Source organism: Catharus ustulatus, chromosome 4, assembly GCF_009819885.2.
Source record: "Catharus ustulatus isolate bCatUst1 chromosome 4, bCatUst1.pri.v2, whole genome shotgun sequence".
Lineage (NCBI taxonomy): Eukaryota > Metazoa > Chordata > Aves > Passeriformes > Turdidae > Catharus > Catharus ustulatus.
In genome coordinates this window covers 32,614,913-32,634,307 of record NC_046224.1, presented here as the reverse complement: position 1 = coordinate 32,634,307, position 19,395 = coordinate 32,614,913, and the positions used below count along the sequence as shown (strand labels likewise).

At 37.8% G+C, this 19,395-nt stretch overlaps 1 protein-coding gene across 3 annotated transcripts in view; it reads right to left on the bottom strand.

Annotated features, from left to right (window-relative positions):
• The window catches only part of MDFIC (MyoD family inhibitor domain containing), a 52,204-nt gene extending 33,449 nt beyond the window's left edge, over positions 1 to 18,755 (bottom strand). Inside the window, exons 1-3 of one of the 3 annotated variants that reach the window (XM_033058532.1) lie at positions 18,670 to 18,755; positions 16,536 to 16,691; positions 4,391 to 4,522 (exon numbers count right to left, since the gene is read on the bottom strand). In XM_033058532.1, the coding sequence (XP_032914423.1) occupies positions 4,391 to 4,522; positions 16,536 to 16,626 (223 nt within the window). In that variant the 5' untranslated portion in view covers positions 16,627 to 16,691; positions 18,670 to 18,755. Of the gene's footprint in view, positions 1 to 4,390; positions 4,523 to 16,535; positions 16,692 to 16,948; positions 17,004 to 17,108; positions 17,245 to 18,669 lie in introns of those variants that run through there. The other 2 variants (XM_033058531.1, XM_033058533.1) reach the window with 2 other exon arrangements.
• Positions 18,756 to 19,395: the final 640 nt, after the last annotated feature.

Here is a 19,395-nt window from a genome sequence, read left to right as displayed (position 1 = left end):
AAAAATATATAAAAAATATGTAGGTTTTTATTCCAGAAGAATATAGTAAATAAAATAGGGGCCACAAGACCATGTGAAATTGTGTCATCCCCACAGAGCTGAAAGAAGCATCCCTTTCTCTGAAGAACCTCTCTTATCAGGAGGGTGTTCCATGGAGGAGAAAGAGACAATTGAAGCTAGAAAATGATGGATAGCAATGACCTTTCTATCTGTAAAACATGGGCATATTTTAGGTATTTAATCTTCAGAATTGGATTATTATTAATCAATTATTCATGACAATTTGAATCTATGGTAGATGTTTTTTGTTTTCTTAAATATCACATAGCTGAGGTTCTGCTCGGGAACTGGAAAAGAGATTAAATCCCCACAAGCAAATAGTGTTCAAGACTGGCATTTTATTCCCTCCTAAACATTCCCTTCCCTGCATAGCAACACATATTGAAGATAACCTAGTGCCCTCTACAAAAATCCTGCCTAAATATTCTAAAATCCATCTTTATAGCCTTTTTTTTCTCTAAGGGAAAAAAAATCCCACACCTCTTCCAGAGAACAAAGCAGAGCATTGTGGTAACACAGAGGAGCAGAAACTGCTATGGTTTCATTCCTATAGCCACAGGTTACCCTGCTGCATGTTTAACATGCGCTCCTCCTCACCTGCCAACAGTGAGTGATAACAGAAGCAGAACCACTCCATTATGGGCCACCAGACCATACAATGAAAATAAGCAGAAGGTGTTTGCAGATATTTAAAATGCACTGCCAAAAAAGATAGCAGATGGAGTTACTCTAAAGTTCTTTTGAAAAGCAGAACCTCTACCATGAGAAATATAATAAAAAATACGTATGTTTCTGTGAACAGAACAGGTCTCAACGTTTTCTTGAAGAATAAAATATGTCTTCCCAACTGGGGGAACCACTAAGGAAAGTGGTTCTCTCCTTTACTCAGGTTCTAAAATTGAAGGATATGATAGCAGTTGCCACCTTGTGATGACTAAAACCAATTTAACACACATAAAGCCTCCAAGGATTTGGCAGTTTTTCCTGTTCTCAAATACTCTGTTAAAAAAATGTACACCTTATTAATAGTCTAACTGAACTTCCTGATATTATATTTAGTTGTCTTTGTCTTGCTATAGATGAAGAACTGTCTTGCCAAATTTCTGTTTGTTGTGGCATGCTTCTTAGGGATTAGGCAAAGCCCCTCTTTATTCCCTTTGTTAACACCAAACAGATTGAATTCCAGGAGGTTTTCCACAATATGGCATGTTTTCAACTACTCCAGTCATTCCTGAGATATTTGTGGTTCTCCCCTGACCCTTCTCCAACTGAACAGTCTTCCAGTAACAGTTATGCAAGTGTATTAACAATTACTACAGAAAGATAATACAACTGCTTCCCGTTTGTACAGCCCTTCATTGTTTATATGTCAGTATACAGTAATCTTGTGATTCTCAAAATCTCTTCAAAAACAATAAATTCCTTGGTTGAGGTTTCCCATAAGATTAACCATTTGCCCAGGATATTATGAACCTTTTCATTAATGAGGAGAAGGGATGCTCCAAAGGAGGTGGGGAAAAGGCTAATCTGGAGGAAATCTCTAGAGTTTTAAAAAAGGGAGGTTGAAAAAAGGACTGAAAGGGCAAAGCAAGGTGAACGTAAAACATCTCACTGTGGAAAACGGGGGCAGTGTTTTAGTTTATTGATGTTGCCTGGTAAACTGAGTTCACAAGTGCAAATGAGAAATCATACATAATGAAGTCATTACAGGGGCTCTAACACTGGACTTCGTTGTTAGTGTGCCAGTAAAACTGACTGATTAATTTAATTCCATATAACAGCAGGATAAAACAGCTGCAAACAAGGAAAACTTTGGAAATTAAATGCTGGAAACATTTATAAAGTAAAAGCTAATGCTAAGACAAATGGAGTATGTATCAGCTGTGGGAATGGAAAACAATCTGTATGGGAAAAAAAGAAACTGAATCATTAGGATAGTGCTGAACAGTTGTGAAGTATGCACTATCTAAAACAACTTTTAGGAAGTTTTAAAATATACTGTAATAATCAAAACACTGTTTATTTCTAACCTCAAACTTCTTTCATTATGCAACAGTTTGCGAATTTTAGTTTGGTGGGGTAATAGATCTGGTTGAATCAAGACCATTCTGAGCTACAATATTTATTTTTCACATGAAATACCTAAGTAATGTTTGTGATAAGAAAGCTTATATTTGCTGCACTTGTTTTAGTTTTCAGTCTTGGCTACTAGGTATATTGAGTTGCAAAACTTCTGCAAAACACAAAATGTATAACTGAGCATTCATGAAAAGTCAAGCACTGTTCCTCAATTTTTAAAGGGAGAACAAACTTCCCTATTCATAAGGTACCCTCCCCCACAAAAAAAAAAAAAAACAAAATAGACAGCTTTGATTTCATAATTTTTTTTCTTCCATCTAGAAGACTTTAAACTAAAGGTTATGTGAAGCAAGGATTTGCATCATAGGGTCTAATCAAATATGACTCATAATAATGCCTCTACTACACACTCATTAAGATTAAGTGTTTTAGAAACTTACAGCTTTCACCTAAACTTCCTTTTCACAAAGTCAGAGGTAAAGCCACTCGTGACTCCAGGATGAGGACTATCATGCACACTCTATATTTCTCTACATTTTATCTTATCTTTCCCCTTTTCCCTGTTTCTCTCTTTTTTTTTTTTTTTTTTTTTTAAATTCAGCAGCAACTAATCCTTCCAACACAGCGATATAACTACATATAATCATTAAGTCACTTTGCCAGGAGTTTCCACTATCTGCTGCAATTTCTACTATATGTTGAAAAAAATGTACCATTTCCTCACACTCCCCAGTGCAACCACTGCAGTGTGTCTTGGTGGTGAACAGATTAGAGGGTGCACAGAATCACCCTACAGTGCTTGGTCCTTTCCATAGTTTAGGCATGCTGCTAACTGCTATGAAATAAATCTGCTTTCTTGTGGGTTTGGGAATAAGGAAACTTCTAGCAAGAGGGAAGAGGAGACTATTCCAAAAGCAGAAGATGCCATAACACCTTTCCGTATTCTCAACATAAGCAGAAGGCTTGTCGAGAGACAGTTAGGTTTAAAATATTAATCTTTTGGGACTAAGTAAATTCTCAAGCTGTGCAGGACAATTCTCCCTGTTTGCAGCCCTTTAAGAATTATTTTAAATCGTCCAATAAATATCTGACATGTTAAATTCAATTTTCCTGTAAAGGATCTAGGTAAGTATTCAATGCATTAGAGGTCTAATTATTTACTGGGGTTAATTATTTATGAGAACAAAAAGGATTAACTAAGATTTGAAAAGAATTTCAAATGCTAATAAAAAGTTCTGGAGAAGATGAATGTATAGGCAAGACTAAAAACCAACTAAGCAAAATAACAAAACAAATGAAAAAAATACCTGAAAAGAAGATTTTTTTTTGCGGCAAAAAAATCACCAGTTTTGACAACAGCAGGTTAAGAAATATTAATTTACCCCACCGTCGACAGTACAGTGTGCATTGTAAAGAGAGATTAACGCTGAAATGTGTGATCAGACAACCTCAAGAGAGCTGGAACACCACTCTGCATTTAGTCCATTTCCTTTCTGAATACACCCAATAATTAGAGAACAGTTCTTCATGCTGCCCCTCCCTTGAGCAACCAAAATTCAACCATTCACAGAATTTTAGAGAATTATAGAGTATTACCTCTGGCATTTGACAGAAATATTTTTGCCTTAAGAGAGTGCAATGGATAGCACATGATCTTCAGTCCAAGACAGGAAAATAGGAATAATCTTGCATACCTTTTTATGTTTTAAAGCATACAGGACATACACTAGGAATGTGGTCCTGTAAAAACTAATTTAAAAACTCCACAGTTCCACAGCATAGGTCTAAAACCTTACCTTACAGCTTTCTTCTAGTTTTGAAAATAACTACTTTAAGAGTTAAAAAACTCTTTAAAAACACCTGGAAGCAACTGCTGTCAGCATAGTTTATTTTGCCACTTATATATATGTGTAACCTGGGAAATTGAGGGAGATGACACCTAGCACAGTTGTATACATGCAGTACTAACTACTGTACTATTAATGACAAGAGAAGAATGTAACACTAAGACTTTAAAAGCTTAGATGCTACAGAGGTCTATGCCATACTGCATCACTAGAATCACACCTTTGTTTATACTTGTTGCTTATGCATGCTGACAGGAGTCAATCTGGGAAATAAATTCAGTAGACGTACATTACAGTTGTAACACAATTGCATTTGACACACATTTAACAGAGTCAACAGGCAGTATCCTCTTACACTGTGAAAGCAAGCCTCAACGGCAGCAATTTGTTCTGGAAATACTTACTTCTGATGAGGTCATCATCAGTGCAATTTCCCCAGATGGACTGCTCTTGTATCTCTGCTTGTATGCTTTGATTACTGGAAGGCTGGTTTATGTCTTTATCTCCTGCCACAGGAGTCTCTTGGTCAGTTTTTCCTAAGTCAAAAGAAATTTCAAGATATTAGTTTCTACAGTGTTTTTCCTCTCTATGAGAAAAAAATATTTTTTGAAAATGAAAAGTAAGATAGCATAAAAAATAATTTGTCTTAGCATGGCCTTTCATTTCCTTAGAATTAGCTTCCAATATAGTTGATTTTCCATTTGTTTTGTTTTCTGGCCTAGAACAATATAATTTCTCATTAAGAAAGACTTTTACTCATACTGTATCCAATTGTGCAAAATAATACTCAGCAGCTTCTGTAACAAATTATATTGGAGGGGTGGGAGGTGTTTTCTTATTTAGTCACCTTCCACAAAATTTTCATATAAAAATTTGAATAGCTTTGTCACACAAAAATTATTCTTTACTCATATATGTGGATCTAGCACACAGAAGCTATAGTAATTTCACAAAATTTTGTTCTCTGTTTTTTATATTTAAACACATAATCAAAGACAAATACAGTTGAAAATTCAAATGTAACTAGTACAAAAATTCAGAAAAATTATTATAATACAATTACCTATTCTTTTGGGGAAAAAAAAAAGTTTTAAAAATCCACTGCTGATTAAAAGTCAACATTTAGGCAATAATGAACAGTATGTTTTCTCTCCAAGTATACATAAGATGCAGGGAAAATTCCATATTAAGTTTATTTGAGGGATTCTTCAGCTCAGTTCACAATGTAACAGATGTTGTTTTGATGACGTTGCCGGTTATCACAAGTAGACTAGAATTTCCTCATACCAAAGTAAGTGACATTTTTCACCTTCACTGTCATTAATGTTTTAATAATCAAATCCACACACAAAAATATTTCTGTTCTTGATTGCTACAGATTTTTCCTACTGGCATTCAAGGAAACATTTTCAAATCTGGATTTACTTTGTTCATTATTCACAGCAGCAGATAATCAGTTTATATTACTTAGTTAAGGGATCTGTAAAACACAAAATATTTTCAGTCTCGTGTATTTTTTTTGAGTATACCTACAGCATTTCATATTTACAGAAAAATCTAAATGAGCAACTGCTGAAAAGTCTGTTGGATCTATTTATTTATTTCAAAGAAGAACACATTTATAAATCCCGTATTACAGTTTCATATACTGTATCCTCTAGTAAAGCAATTATTTCAGTCCTGAGACACAGAAAAAATCACTTTTTGCTACTGTGACTTAGTAAAGGTTAGTTTCTTCCTGCACTTTGATTTTAAATCCTAACTTTCTGCCCTTGTTATCCACCCTATTAAACTGAGGCACTGGACATCACTCAAAATAAAATATATGCCATCTTGTGTATATAGTAGCATATGCTTTCAAGCACTGCTGCTCCCCTTCCATCAATTTCCACCTCTGAAATGTCTGACCTATCTACCTCCATGGTTCTTCGCTCTCAGTCCTCCCTCCCACCAAAAACTCTTCAGTATGTTGTCAAGCCCATCCTGAGAGGAACTGTTTCATTAGGACTGGCACAGTTATTGAAATGAATGGGAATATACTGACTTTAATGAGTTTTGGCCCTCGCCCTGATGACTTAATCTTACTTAGATACTCATCCTATTAACATTTTAAAAACAAAAACAAACCACAAAACCCTCAACAAAAAACCAAAAACAACAACAACAACAAAAAAGCAACACAGAGTTTTTCAGCCCCTTTGATAGACATCAGATACAAATTATTTCTTCTTGGTATCCATCAAAAACAAAGTGACTGTACTGAAGTATGATGATTTAGCCTATGCTAAAGTTAAGTATTAGGTGCAAATGTTTCAAAAGTGTTTCAAAAGTGCTTGAAAAGTGTTCTGGAATAGACTGAATAAAAATAAGTAGTGTCCTGAAAGGGCTAGTGTAAAAGCACTCTGCTTTCCACAAACACTAAGCTTAAATGAACTATTTTAGGAGATTTTGCTCTTAAATTACTTTACTACAGCAATGACACCAAAATTACAATATGTACCCAGCAGTGGTAATACCGACCTGCAGAGTAGCTATATACAATTCTCTCATATAGGATATGACTTCGCAGAACCCTATTATTTCATGTAGTAAACAATGAACAGCTATAAGGAAACAATAATGTTAATATTATGGGGCCCCCAGTGCTCTAGATTACATTTTCATCTAAGAAATCTGAAGGAGTGCAGAATCCAATGTCATCATTATTCATATGAATCTATTTTTCATCCCTCTGCTTGTTTTCAGTTCAGTATATTTTTCTCTTTTTTTCTTCTCACTATGTCAACATACTATGGCTGCATGTGTATTTTCCATGTGCACTTTCATTATTCTAGCTGGATATGGTAAATGGCCAGTCAAGACTATGTAAACAAAAGCAGCAGTTAACAAAAAAAAAGAAGCACTATTAAAAAGTTTAAAAGAAACAATGTTGCAACTGAACACAAAACAATTTTGATAGGAAGTCCAGAACAATTAAATTAATTATCTCTTCTTTGATCTATTGAATTCACACAAAGACTTACATAAATGTGTGTAACAAAAACCTACATCATTAAACGTGTTTGGTATCTCACTTTGCACTCCAGAATTGCTCACTGGAGCAGCTCATCCTGATAGATGCTGCTCCATGGTGTGGTGAGCTCACCCTGGGCAGCAGCTAAGGACCACACAGCCTCTCCTCCCTTCACTAGCCCCTAGCAGGATGAGGGGAGAGAAGAGAAAGCCCCAAGGGAAGAAACTTGTGGGTCACAATACAGTTTAATAAGTTAAGAAAAGAGGAAGGAAAAGTAAAACAGGAGATGCTAAGGCAATCACTCACCATCTCCCACAAGTACACTGATGCCCAAGCTGGTCTCTAAGCAATGGTTACCCTGTTTTTGTTGGTGAGCATGATATTCCATGGCATGGAATAGCCTTCATGTCAACCTGAGCCAGCTGCCTGGATTGTGTCGCCTCCCAATCCCATGCCTACCCACAGTCTAGCCAGCGGAGAGAAAAGTGGGAAAAGAGAAAACCTTGACTGACGCTGTGCAAGTGCTGCTCAGCAATAGCCAACCCACTGGTGAGCTAACAACCTTGCTTGAGTCACTGAATCCAAACACAGCACCACAGGGGTTGATGAACCCCGTCACACCCAGACTTAGTTCAATGGGGTTTTAGATATAGTAGACCTTATGAACTCTTTATTTGAGTATTTTTTCATAAATAACTTCTGGTGCATCAGACTACTGAAAATAGGCACATGCTGGTGTCTTGATTCAGTTGTTTTTTTCTTGAATATGTACCATCTCTCAGTTTTTGTCCAAAAGAATTTATTGATTATTTCCTTATAACAAACAGTTGATAATGGGATTATATTTTCTTTTTTTTAATCATACCAGTTGCAACCAGTCATACATGAAGACAGCCTCAAGAACATTCCTGTCTTTTGTTGATGCCATTACCTTTCTGTTAGGTACCTAAGAATTGTCACAACAGAAATTTCTGAAGAGTCAACACAACCTTACTCTGACTAAATACTAATGACTGGATCTGGCCATAGAAAAGTTTAACTTTTTTCCACTGCATCTTCAAGTAAATTTTCTATTTCAATCAAGCTTACCCTTAAGAATTCTTTCTGTAAGACTTCCCTAGTATTTTTGCTTCTGCTTCCTTTAGCACACCCTTCCACTCTCATGTGGCTAACCTCCAATACTGACAGCCAAGAAAAAAAAGAGATGCTCTTCTTAAGAGTTCAAATAATGGAAAGAAAAGACTCATTATGTTCTGAGTCTGGCAGTGCTAAAGTATAAATCCAATCTCTCTTCAAAACCACAGTAAGTTACTCCAGGTCATGTCACGAAAGCAACACAGACTTCTTACCTACCACAGTTCAGCCCCAAACTAGCAACTTGTGTGGCTCTGTACTTCCCCTAAACTAACAGCAGTGCCAGGGCTGAAAAGCTCCTAGTCAAAAAGCCCCAGGGAGTGACATCCACATAGAGCACCCTGTGATTTATCCTGAAGGCAAGCATTGGCAGAAACTCAGCTTGTCCAGAGATTAATGCAAGTTTAAGATTTAAATAGTAAGAGATATGACATGTTCGCAAAGTATAGAATTGAGACGGCCAAAAGCCAAACCATATCTATGATACAGACAACTGGTATGCCACTTACTAAAAAAAAAAAAAAAAAAAAGATTTTAATCACATGTCAAAATTGCTGCTTCATTAAATAAGATAACAAAGTGAATTTCTGCTTTTTCTCTATGGAATCACTTCAGTATATATAAATAATCTTTATAGTACATACATTCGTTTTACCATAATTTTGTTATATTTATTTTTAAATTACACAGCAATACACATATTCCATAGAAGGGAAATCTGTTTTCACCTTTGAGACTATTATAATATTGATTGCTAACTTTTGTTGTAGTTTGGAAAATATGCCTCCAGTTACACATGCTTCTTTTCAAAATGACAAATGCATTCTGCAACTGAATAATGTCAGCAGGCTTGATTAGCAACAAGGCTACTATTACAACATCCCTATCAAAAGGAATACTCAACAAATAGTGTTGCCAAGAAAGACCTATGTATATTAGGCAAATCCAAGGCAATCTCGCTGGATTCCTTCCAATTCTGCCTCCTATGCCTTTGGGAAGTGGCTGGAACATACGTCATACTAATTCCTGAAAAATTCTTAGACCATCCCAGTGAATAATCTCTCTTTTCAGAGCTACATTTGTGTATCTTCCTCTATAATGTACCAGATATTAAGAGGGGATGAAATTAATACACAAAACTGATAAAAATACAAAAAGATAGGTAATGGATGTGTATTTGCAAGACACATCTCAAAGAGTTCAAGTCTTTGACAAATAACCAACTTTTCTTCTCCAATTCACACACTAGCTGCTCCTAGAGGCCCACCACATCTTCTTGCTCAGAAATTGGTCTCTGTGTGCTCGTACATGTGCTATCATGTATCATGAAGTATGTAACATACACAAAACAAAAATGGAACCAATGCCTACATTAAGTGGATTGCACATCCTCAAGAGTTTGATTGGCAGCTGATTTCTGTTCATTAGATGACACATAACCTTATATACTGACTCAGCTATCGTTTCCAAGAATGTGAATCATTAGAGTGCATCACTAGAAAATGACAAACTGGTTTAGAACTTGTCTATAAAATCTAGGAGTTTGTAAATAAAATTAATTTAATTAATTCTGCTGCAACAACCAAAGGCTTTGCTGCTATGACACATTTGCAGTAATTTCACGATTATAAGCTGCACTGAGTATAAGCCGCACTTCGGGGTGCCAGGAACTTTTTGTTCTTTGTCCATACATAAACCGCACCTGATTATAAGCCGCACGTTACAATACAGAGTGTGATAAAAGGTATCTGTTCTATCACCATCTGTTGAGGGTGGGGGCAGTGATCCTTATCTCAACGGCAGGTATTCTGCTAATGGGCCATCCATTGAAACCAGCCAGGGCATTGTTCTTTATCTTTTCACAACCCATCCTTCCTCCAGAGAGTCATTTTCTGCTGATGGCCCATTGAGTCCCACTGTGTGACTGATAAAATTACTGCATCCCATTGGAAGTTGCTCCAGCCAGGGGGAAGAGCCCAACATTTCTTACCAAGATAAAAACAGAGGTTTTGGGACACTAAGGGAGCCCCTTTCTCCACTGGACTCCAGTGAAAAACCGGATTTCTCCACATCACCACTGGACCTCTGGAGGGAAACTGCACCTTCTACAGAACCACTGCTTCAACTGAATCACATCTGTCACTGCAAGGGGACTGCAACCACCATTTAATGGGACTGCTACCAATACCCTGCCTGACGGGGTGTCAGGTTGTACTCTGACTCTGTCAGGGCTTGGAGTTTGTTTCTTTGTAGTACTGTATTTCTATTTTAATTTCTCTAGAAAAGAACTGTTATTCCTAATTCCCATACTTTTGTCTGAAAGCCCCTTGATTTCAAAATTATAATAATTTGGAGGGAGGGGGTTTACATTCTCCATTTCAAAGAGAAGCTCCTGCCTTTCTCAGCAGACACCTGTCCTCCAAACTAAAACACCAACTTTTTGTTCTTCATCCGTATATCAGCCGCACCTGATTATAAGCCGCACTTCGGGTTCAGACCAAAATTTTAGTCAAAATGGTGCGGTTTATAATCGTGAAACTTTCTGTTCACCAGCAATGTGGTGGATTGCTCCAAACAGCATGTAAAAACAAAAAAATAACTGGTGGGAATAGCTTCTGAAAACCTTTCATCAAGGAGAGAGAAATAAGCAAAATGGACTGGCACAACAATCACCTAAAATGCAGTCACAAACAGTCCAACAGTTTTATGACATAGGGAGGAAGGAAAGATTTGGAAGCATGGGGCAAAGCTACTTAGGTACCTAAAGTTGACCTAGTTATTGGGATGATTCATCAGAAGGCCTTAGTTTACCCTATAACAAGCAGATGTAGATTTGAAAACACATGTGCAAAGCTCAAATCATCCCAAATGAAATTTTGTCCTTCAAAGGAAAAAGAAATTACAAAAGAAAATCAATTGCCACAAAACATAAACACAAACACATAAGTAGATCTATAAGGAATAAAAAAATCAAAGAATGTTCCCAAAAGGAAATTTAACTATCAGTTCTCTGTCTCAGCCTACAGTTGTTGGGAGGGACTGAAGAGCATGTAGCAAACACTGCATTTCTAACACTTCCTTTGTTCATTAATAACCTTGCTGGCAAGGAACCACTAAGGATGCTACTTCCTACTGAAAATTCCACTGCTCACAACAATAACACAAAGAAACCCTGATAAAAACCCATTTCACTGTGTAATCATTAATGCTTACCATCTACTTCATGAAATGACTAAAACTTTTAGGCATTTTATATAACAAATAAATTCAACAGTTTGGTAACAGAATGCGTATTCTAGCATTTATGTAAAATAATCACTTTTCATTAAGGACATCTAATTAATACTGATAATCCCCATATTATGCAGTTGGAAGCCTCCAATTTGATGTTTGATAGTTTTAAAACTAAAAAAAACCCAAATATTTGCATTCATTTAATTTCAGTGGTTTTCACTTAAATGTCTTGTTGCAACTTTCAATGGCTTCAGAAGTGCCACAGAAAAATAAGTGTCTCAAAATTAGGGCAATTTAAATGAGCAATATTTAGGAAAACTCTTACAAAGAATTTTGCAAGTGCAAGTTGTGGAATAACTTTGAAAGTATTAAAAGCTTGACACCCCTGAACAAATTTGAGCCATGATAAATTAAAAATTAACAGCAATGTTCAAATAGATATTCTGCATTATTTTAAGTGCATAAAAGGTCAAATACATAAGTAAAAACTTTTCACAAATAATGATATTATTTATACAGTCAGTTATGCATGCGTGTCATTCATCCAAAGAAGTTTCACATGTATACAAAACCAGTTCCATGGAAATGCTAAGAAATACTTGGCAGCTATGGCTACATTAGCAACAGCCAGTAAAACTAGGCCTGCACAGTAAAAGAGTTAACTTTAAGAATATTCCATATTATCCATGTTCCAGGGGCTTTCTACTTTGAACCAGTTCTCAGATTTAATCTTAAAGATTCAAGGCTTACTAGTGGCTAGAGTGTATTAGGCAGCTATTCCTGCAGCTATCACATTATTTTGAGCAAAAGGAATCCCATCCAGGTCACTCCCTAGGATCACTTCACAATGCAAATCAAAGTAGAGGCAAACAGATTTACTTCAAAACTGCATGGCTGATCTAAATAAAAACAGTAGGATAACACACGCATTGCTGAATGTCACTTACTAGAAAAAAAAGAAAGAAAATATGTGCTTAAAGCAAAGAGAAATCTAACAGAATTCTGAGAGCCCAGAGCTGAATTTAAGAAGAATTACTGTGATATAAAATAAACCTATGATATAAGATGGAACAAAAACATTTCCAACTTGATACAAGATCTTTACAGTTAACTCTATGAAATACAAGTCCATCACACCCATGTGAGCATGAATCACTTAACTGGAATGGTATGCACGTGAAACTCAGAACAGACATATATTTCCATGACAAACTAGAGTCAGACGTCTGTTTACCAAAATTTTAGATATTTTAGTCAGTAATATTAAATAAATGCCTCAGTACTGGCACACAGCAATGAAACAAATCAATACAGATTCTCTCATCTCTTGTCAGATAGCAAGAGGGAATAAAATTATAGAGGAAATATTTAGTAAGTTTGAGCAATCTGAGTACACTAGTTAACCGTTAAAATAAAAATATATTACTCATAACACAGAGGCATTGCTGGTAAAGTGGAATAATTATTGTGATAGCAATCACTGTTGCCTCAAGAATATCCAAACATTCCTTATGTTAAGTCTTTTGTAACCCAATCTCATCTAGACATCAGATTCCTTTCGTCCTCCTCATCATGAAAATATTTAAGCACTGAAAACATGAAGATTAAAATCACATTCTTGAAGAGGAGTACTTTGTACATTTTCTGAATGGAAGTATTAGTTGCTGCATATGGTTTCTTGAGACACCAAATCAGAACTGCATCTCCATCCAGCAACAGTGAGATGATTTGCACCAGAAAACAGTCACTTGTAGAATCTGATCCTTGATATTTCTACTAGATTTCTCCATCCTCTCCACCCCATTAAAATAAAAAATTCTAGTGGAGTTCCATCTTCTAAAGATTTATTATAGTGAAATTATAACTCTCAGTTTTGTAATAAGTTGTTAACTATTATAATTGTTGTTTTTATTTTCTTTCTTAATTGAGAAAGTGAAATACTATTCCTTGTTATTCTAGGTTACAGTTAGTTACTGTAGCAAAGATAAAAGCATTCCAAATAATTTATAGATGACAGTCCTACATTTTTTAAAATGTGGCCTGATTCTCTAAATGTAATTCCATGTTCACTGAATTTTTCTCATGTATTCGATGGTTTATTCAAATGAAGAGAATTTTTTAAAAAAAAAGTCTACCCATAGTCCAGGTAATGATCACACCATAACCTCTAATATACGAAATATTTTTCTTAAAGCAGAGAGTCCAGTGGTCATGAATCACCAAATTCCTACCTCAGACACATTATTTTTAGTACCTACCAGTTGAGAAATACCTGATCACAACCAAATTGAAGTGGTCTGAGCAGAGACATGACATTATCCACTGACTACATCATACAAGTAGATGTAATAATAATTTGGTTCCAAGGTCTTTGAGCTACAAAGAAAGAAGACATCACTAGGATCTTGAACAAGGGTGCACAAGAAGAGCTACACTTTTGGAAGGATGTGGCAGAAATTAACATGTTTCCAGAAATTAAATTAAACCTTCCATCTTGCAGTGGGTGTCTTAGAGCAGCAGACCACACTGACACAGATAATGGTTTAAAGACTGAAACTGAATTTTGACATTGCCACAAAAGAAGATGCCATGACTTCATTTGCTCTCTCTCACAGCACACTAATTGTGGATGGGTGACATCCAGATTCTCACTAGTATTTATGCATTTATTCAAAAATGAACTAACAAGGAACAACAGCGATAGGGGATGTGTTGAAAGAGCATATTGGTTAAAGTAATACAGAAAAATTCTTTTAAATTGTGAAAGCCAGATCATACCACATCTGTAGGCCAAACTCTGCCTCAACCCAGTTTTCATCATGTTCACAACTGATGAATATCCCTGTACACTGCCTAAACTTTATTAAATTTGTCTGATCTTCAATTATGTTGTGGGATAGCTATTTTTTATTCAAAATTTAACTGAAGTTGCTTTTCCTTTCATGGAAAAATACAATTAATCTTCAGCATCTGAATGTATATTATAGCAAGCAAGGATATAAGGTATCTATATCAGTTAAACATATACAAAGCACATTAAAGTATGCTGTTAAAAATGAGAAATTCCTTCTCATTAGAATGCACTTAATACTTTAATATACGTACATACAAGATAAGCCATCTTTTCCTGATAAAGGAATCTTTAATTCTAGGTCAACCCAGATTTCAAGTATCTCACTGTAAATATATGAAGTCATTTATAGGTCAACAACATGAATTTCAATCAAAGCTTTTAAAATTATCACCAAATTCTAGAGAAGTCAGTGTAATTTTGGATGTCCTGGGGGGAGAATAAAAGGATAGGGGCTGTTGGAAGTCCCAGACATACTATCTTAGTTTTTCAGCCCTGGAATATCTGAATTACCTTGCCCTGTAACCACACACTGCAAAGCTGACAACAGAAATGCTGGAATATAGACTGGAAATGTTATGAACTCACCTTTTCCTCTTTCCACCCCCACTTCCCCAACAAACTTAGACTAGAAAAAAGCAACAAATATCCACATTAAAAATCCATATTATCCTTAAATCTAAGTTCATTAGAATAAAAATTATGTATTTGAATGCTGAATTCTGCTTTGTCTTTAAGTTAATTGTACACAAACTTTAAAATTGAGCATGTGCCTTGATAGGTGTGGCAAGTGAACAAACTATAATCATAATGCTTGTTCGTACCTCACAGATCCCTAAGAAAGCTGTGAGGTTTAATTTTGTTTTGGATTTTCTGCATATTACTTGTCAGGGAAAAATCAGTATTTGTTTTGTTACATTTCATTAAAAAAATACAATCATACATAGGACTTCCACTTCACAGTGAAAACTCAGTTTGAAGTGGTACTGTGAGAATGAGACCACTTTTCATGCTAGTTAGTTCACTGACTTACACCTTCAGTAATTGATGTATGACCTACATGCAGAATTTAACCTGTGTGGCCAGTTGACCACATGACAGATAAAAACACACTGAGAATAAACACATAACACAGGTACTGATAGTTCTGGCAAAAATGTGGTTTTAGCAGTTCAGTTCCACTATTCCTCATGCTTGATTTTCTGCATTTAATCTTTTTTATTATTATTTTTTACTGTTTAGAAGCTATGAGTCATTCTCTAGAAAAAAGAAAAAAAACACAGAAAAAAAAACCCACAAAAAAACCCATCCAACAATAAGGTAAGCATAAGCCAGCTTGCTATGCCTCCTTGCCAAAACATTTTTTTACTTAGCTTCAGATACTTACTGGTTTCTGAAACAAGTCTTCAGCTTTGATTACACATAGCTATTGATTTTCCTAGTTACAGAAACAAGACTGCATTTTTAATCCACAGTTGCACAACTGTATTACCAGGCTCTGCTCCAGTTAACCAGTTATGAATAAAGTTACAGTTCTTGAACAAGATTATTTGTCTGTTTTCCAGACACTTTTTTAACTCCTGTCAGAATTCTGGAAAATCATAGCTGTAAATGAATAAACAAAGAAAAGTCTCATCTTCACAGACCAGAACTTAACAGGCAAACATACTTCCCAATTTTGAGGATAACTTGGTATATACTTTGTCAAACTTCCCTGCATGAAGGTGATCAGAGTATCAGTGTATTTTGTTCAAAAGCAAATAAGACATAACTTAAATAATTCATCTTTAGGATGACTGTACTTTTAATCAACCTTTTGAACAGCTGACATGAAACAAGTTATAGCCTCAGAAACTGATTTTAGCTGCAGCATCACAGAGTAATCTAAGAAAAAGACAGCAAAGTGACCTCCAATCTGAACAATGCTCTTGCTATTGGATCAACCTTCTGTAATTTATTTCAAGACCTGGAAGGACCACTTTACAGGAAAGAATTTCTAAACAAAAACACAAAGCTGAGAAAAATGAAAAGCGATTTTTAAGGAGCAACATCTGCCTCTCAATGACTGCAGTTTTTCAAGTACTGAAAATCAGGGCTGAGAGCAGCATATTGTTTTCCTTTTTTTTTTTTTTTTGTTCATTTTTTTATGAGGATTTTGGGTTAAAACAATAAAGTGGTGAAGTGAAAGTGCTACAGAGATACACCACAGAGGGGAGGGGCAAAAAAAAAGAGGGGTTAAAACTCACAAGTGAAATCAGTAAATGTATCATTCAAATATAACGCGCAACAATTACAGAGAAACTTTAAAGCAACTTACCTCGAGGGAGAGAGATCAAAGAGCTGTTTTCAGTCGGAGCTTGCTCTGGCCCTCCAGGCCCCGGAGGAAGAGGTTCTCTCACTTGGGACATCTGCCAGCTCTCTCGCCGAGTAACAGAGAGCCTGCACCCCTCTCCAACCAAACTAACACGCGACCCTGAAGGAACAAGCAAATGAAAGGACTCTTTAATGTATTTTGTGCAGAAAACTCACGGCTCGCAGCGAGGGACTGAAGAGGGACAGTAGGGAAGCGGCGGCAACTTTCCGGCGCGGCGGCGGGCGCGCCCCCCGCCCCCTGCAGCGAGCACCCGCGGGGCCGGGGGCGGGAGCGGCCGAGGGCCCGCAGCGGGGCCGAGGGGTGTCCGGGGGGGCCGTGTGCCGCGGCGGGGCCGGCCGGCAGCGCGGCAAGCCTACCTCGGCATTTCCTCCCGCTCCGCCCGGCCTGCGCCGCGCCCCGGCCGCGGGAGCCCTCGCGCCGCTGCCGCCGCCTGTCCCGGCCGCCGCCTCCTCCGCGCCGCCCGCCCCGCGCCCGCGGGCCTTCCCCCGGCCGTGGCGCGCACAGCCCGGCACTCACACCCGCGGTCCCACCGCCGCCGCAGTCACTCCTGCTCCATCATTTCCGGACAATGAAACATCCCGCTCCGGCTGGGGGGGCTGCGGCTCGGGGTTGTGCAGCTGCTGCCGCCCGGAGCCGCGGGCCGCGCAGGGCTGGGCTGGGCTGGGCTGCGCGGGGCCGGCCGCGGGGCGCCGCGCTGCCCCCAGCCGGCCCTCCAGCCATGGAAATAACCCCGGGACACCGTAATCCGTCAGACAGAAGTAGGCAAGAAGGGAAAATAAACCCAGGAGAATGTGAAAGGGAGGCTGTCCAGCCCGGGCAGGGTTCGCAGCTGCAGCTGCACCGCTGGCTCCCGCGCCGGCCGCGCTGGTACGGAGCGCCCGCCACCAGTTGCGCCTCGGAGCCGCACGTGGAGCGCCAGGCCCCTGCCCTCCGACCGTGCCAGCTCCGCCGGGCCCTGCTGCCTCGGCCGACCTTCCTGCCCCTGCCCCACGCGTAACACGCACAGACATCCACTGAAAGGACTTCACAGCGGCCACGCAGAACTACTCAAAGAACACGCAGTTTTCAAAAGTAGAACCCTGAAGTGAAAATTACTTCCTCTTGTACCATCTACAAAGCAGCGCTGTCTGGGCTTTCCCCATATAGGAAATAACATTTCTTTCCCATGGCACTGCCTGATGTGATCATCAGTCTTATGCTCCTGCCCACAACATGGGGTACTGCAATTATTGCTCATACTTGTGCTGGCGTCCATAATGTTATACATTCTTTGCCTTGCTTATGGGATCTCAGTATGTCACTTTTCTCAATTGAAGTGTGTCCAGGTATAAAATGTATTTTCCCTAAAATAAACAAGCAGATTTTTTATTATGGCTTAGTAAATATGCCAGCTTTACTGGTATGCTTCATTACAATGAGATATTTAGATATATTTTTGAGAAACAAAAGTAGGAATGTAAAATACACAAGTTACAGACTATCAGCATCCTAACATGACAGACTATACCTGATAGATACTTACTTTGATATCATACATTCTAAGCAATATGCTCAGTTACTAAAAGTTAACTTCTTAAAGTTTAGCCTTTCCCTGACATGCTTGCGAAACAACCAGAATAAAGTGTAAATTCCTGGCTAGGAGGCAAATCTATGTGAACTCCACACCCTTTAGAGCTAACTTATCTCAGAAGTCATCAGTAATTTTGCACCATTGTACAGCTTTATTTTTGCCATTGCTGGTGCAAAAGAGAAGTGTGATGAAAGGTGCATATGCTTTCCTCTGAAAAATACTGTAATTTTAAAGTATTTCGGTAACCTAAGGTGTTTTTTGGTACAGCATAGTCTTTCTTTAAACATTTTTATGGAAAATGGGAGGGGGGAAGATGCTTTATGTAAGAAAAGAGCTGTGTAAAAAAATCAGTTTGGGGCAAATAAAGCTATTTTTTTTACTGAGTAATAATAATATTGGTCTCAATATCTACGCTTTTCATCTGTGCAAACATTGCATAACTTTCCACAGTCCCCTCCTTGCTGTCCTGGGGGCAGAGTGATCAAAACATAAGGTAGAATGACTTACCTCAAACTCCCAAGTGAGTCAGTAGTAGAAGAAAGGTTATGACTCACTCTCAACATACAAGCTTGTGTTTTTCCCTCTGAAACTGGAAACACAGCAAAGAGCTGTGGGAGGAGCAATAATTTAGCCAACCACACCCTGCTTCCAAAATATTTCATTGGATAATAAATGCCTATGAAGAGCTGATACCACCCAGGGTTGGTATTTTGGTGAGTTTTTTTAACCTTATCTATGAAATCCACATGGCAAACTCCCATGACGTTCAGTTTATCTTCGTTAAAAAGATGATGGGATGAGCTCACCCTGACAAGGTTCACTTGTAGAGTTTAAAGCAACTAAATGAATTTACAGGATCTTCAGCAGACAGTACAACTGATGCAGTCGGAGGTAGCCCTAAGTAAAATCAGATTAAGAAAAGGTAAGAGAATGCAATACACAAAAAGCACAATTCACTGAAATATCCATTGAAATATTGTGCGACACACAACACATTACATGCCAAAGGCTGTGGTTGTAAAAAGATGGGTCCAGATGTGGTCCCTGTTAATGAGATACCACACATAGGCAAAGCTCATTGGCATAAGCACTTCCTGACAGTACAACATACTTTTAACAAACTCTCAGCAAATCTAAAATATTGTGGTATGACTTTCCTGTAAAATACATATAATTCTAAAATATTATTGACAATTCTCCGGAAGAGGGCAGTTCAAACACTAACACTTTCAA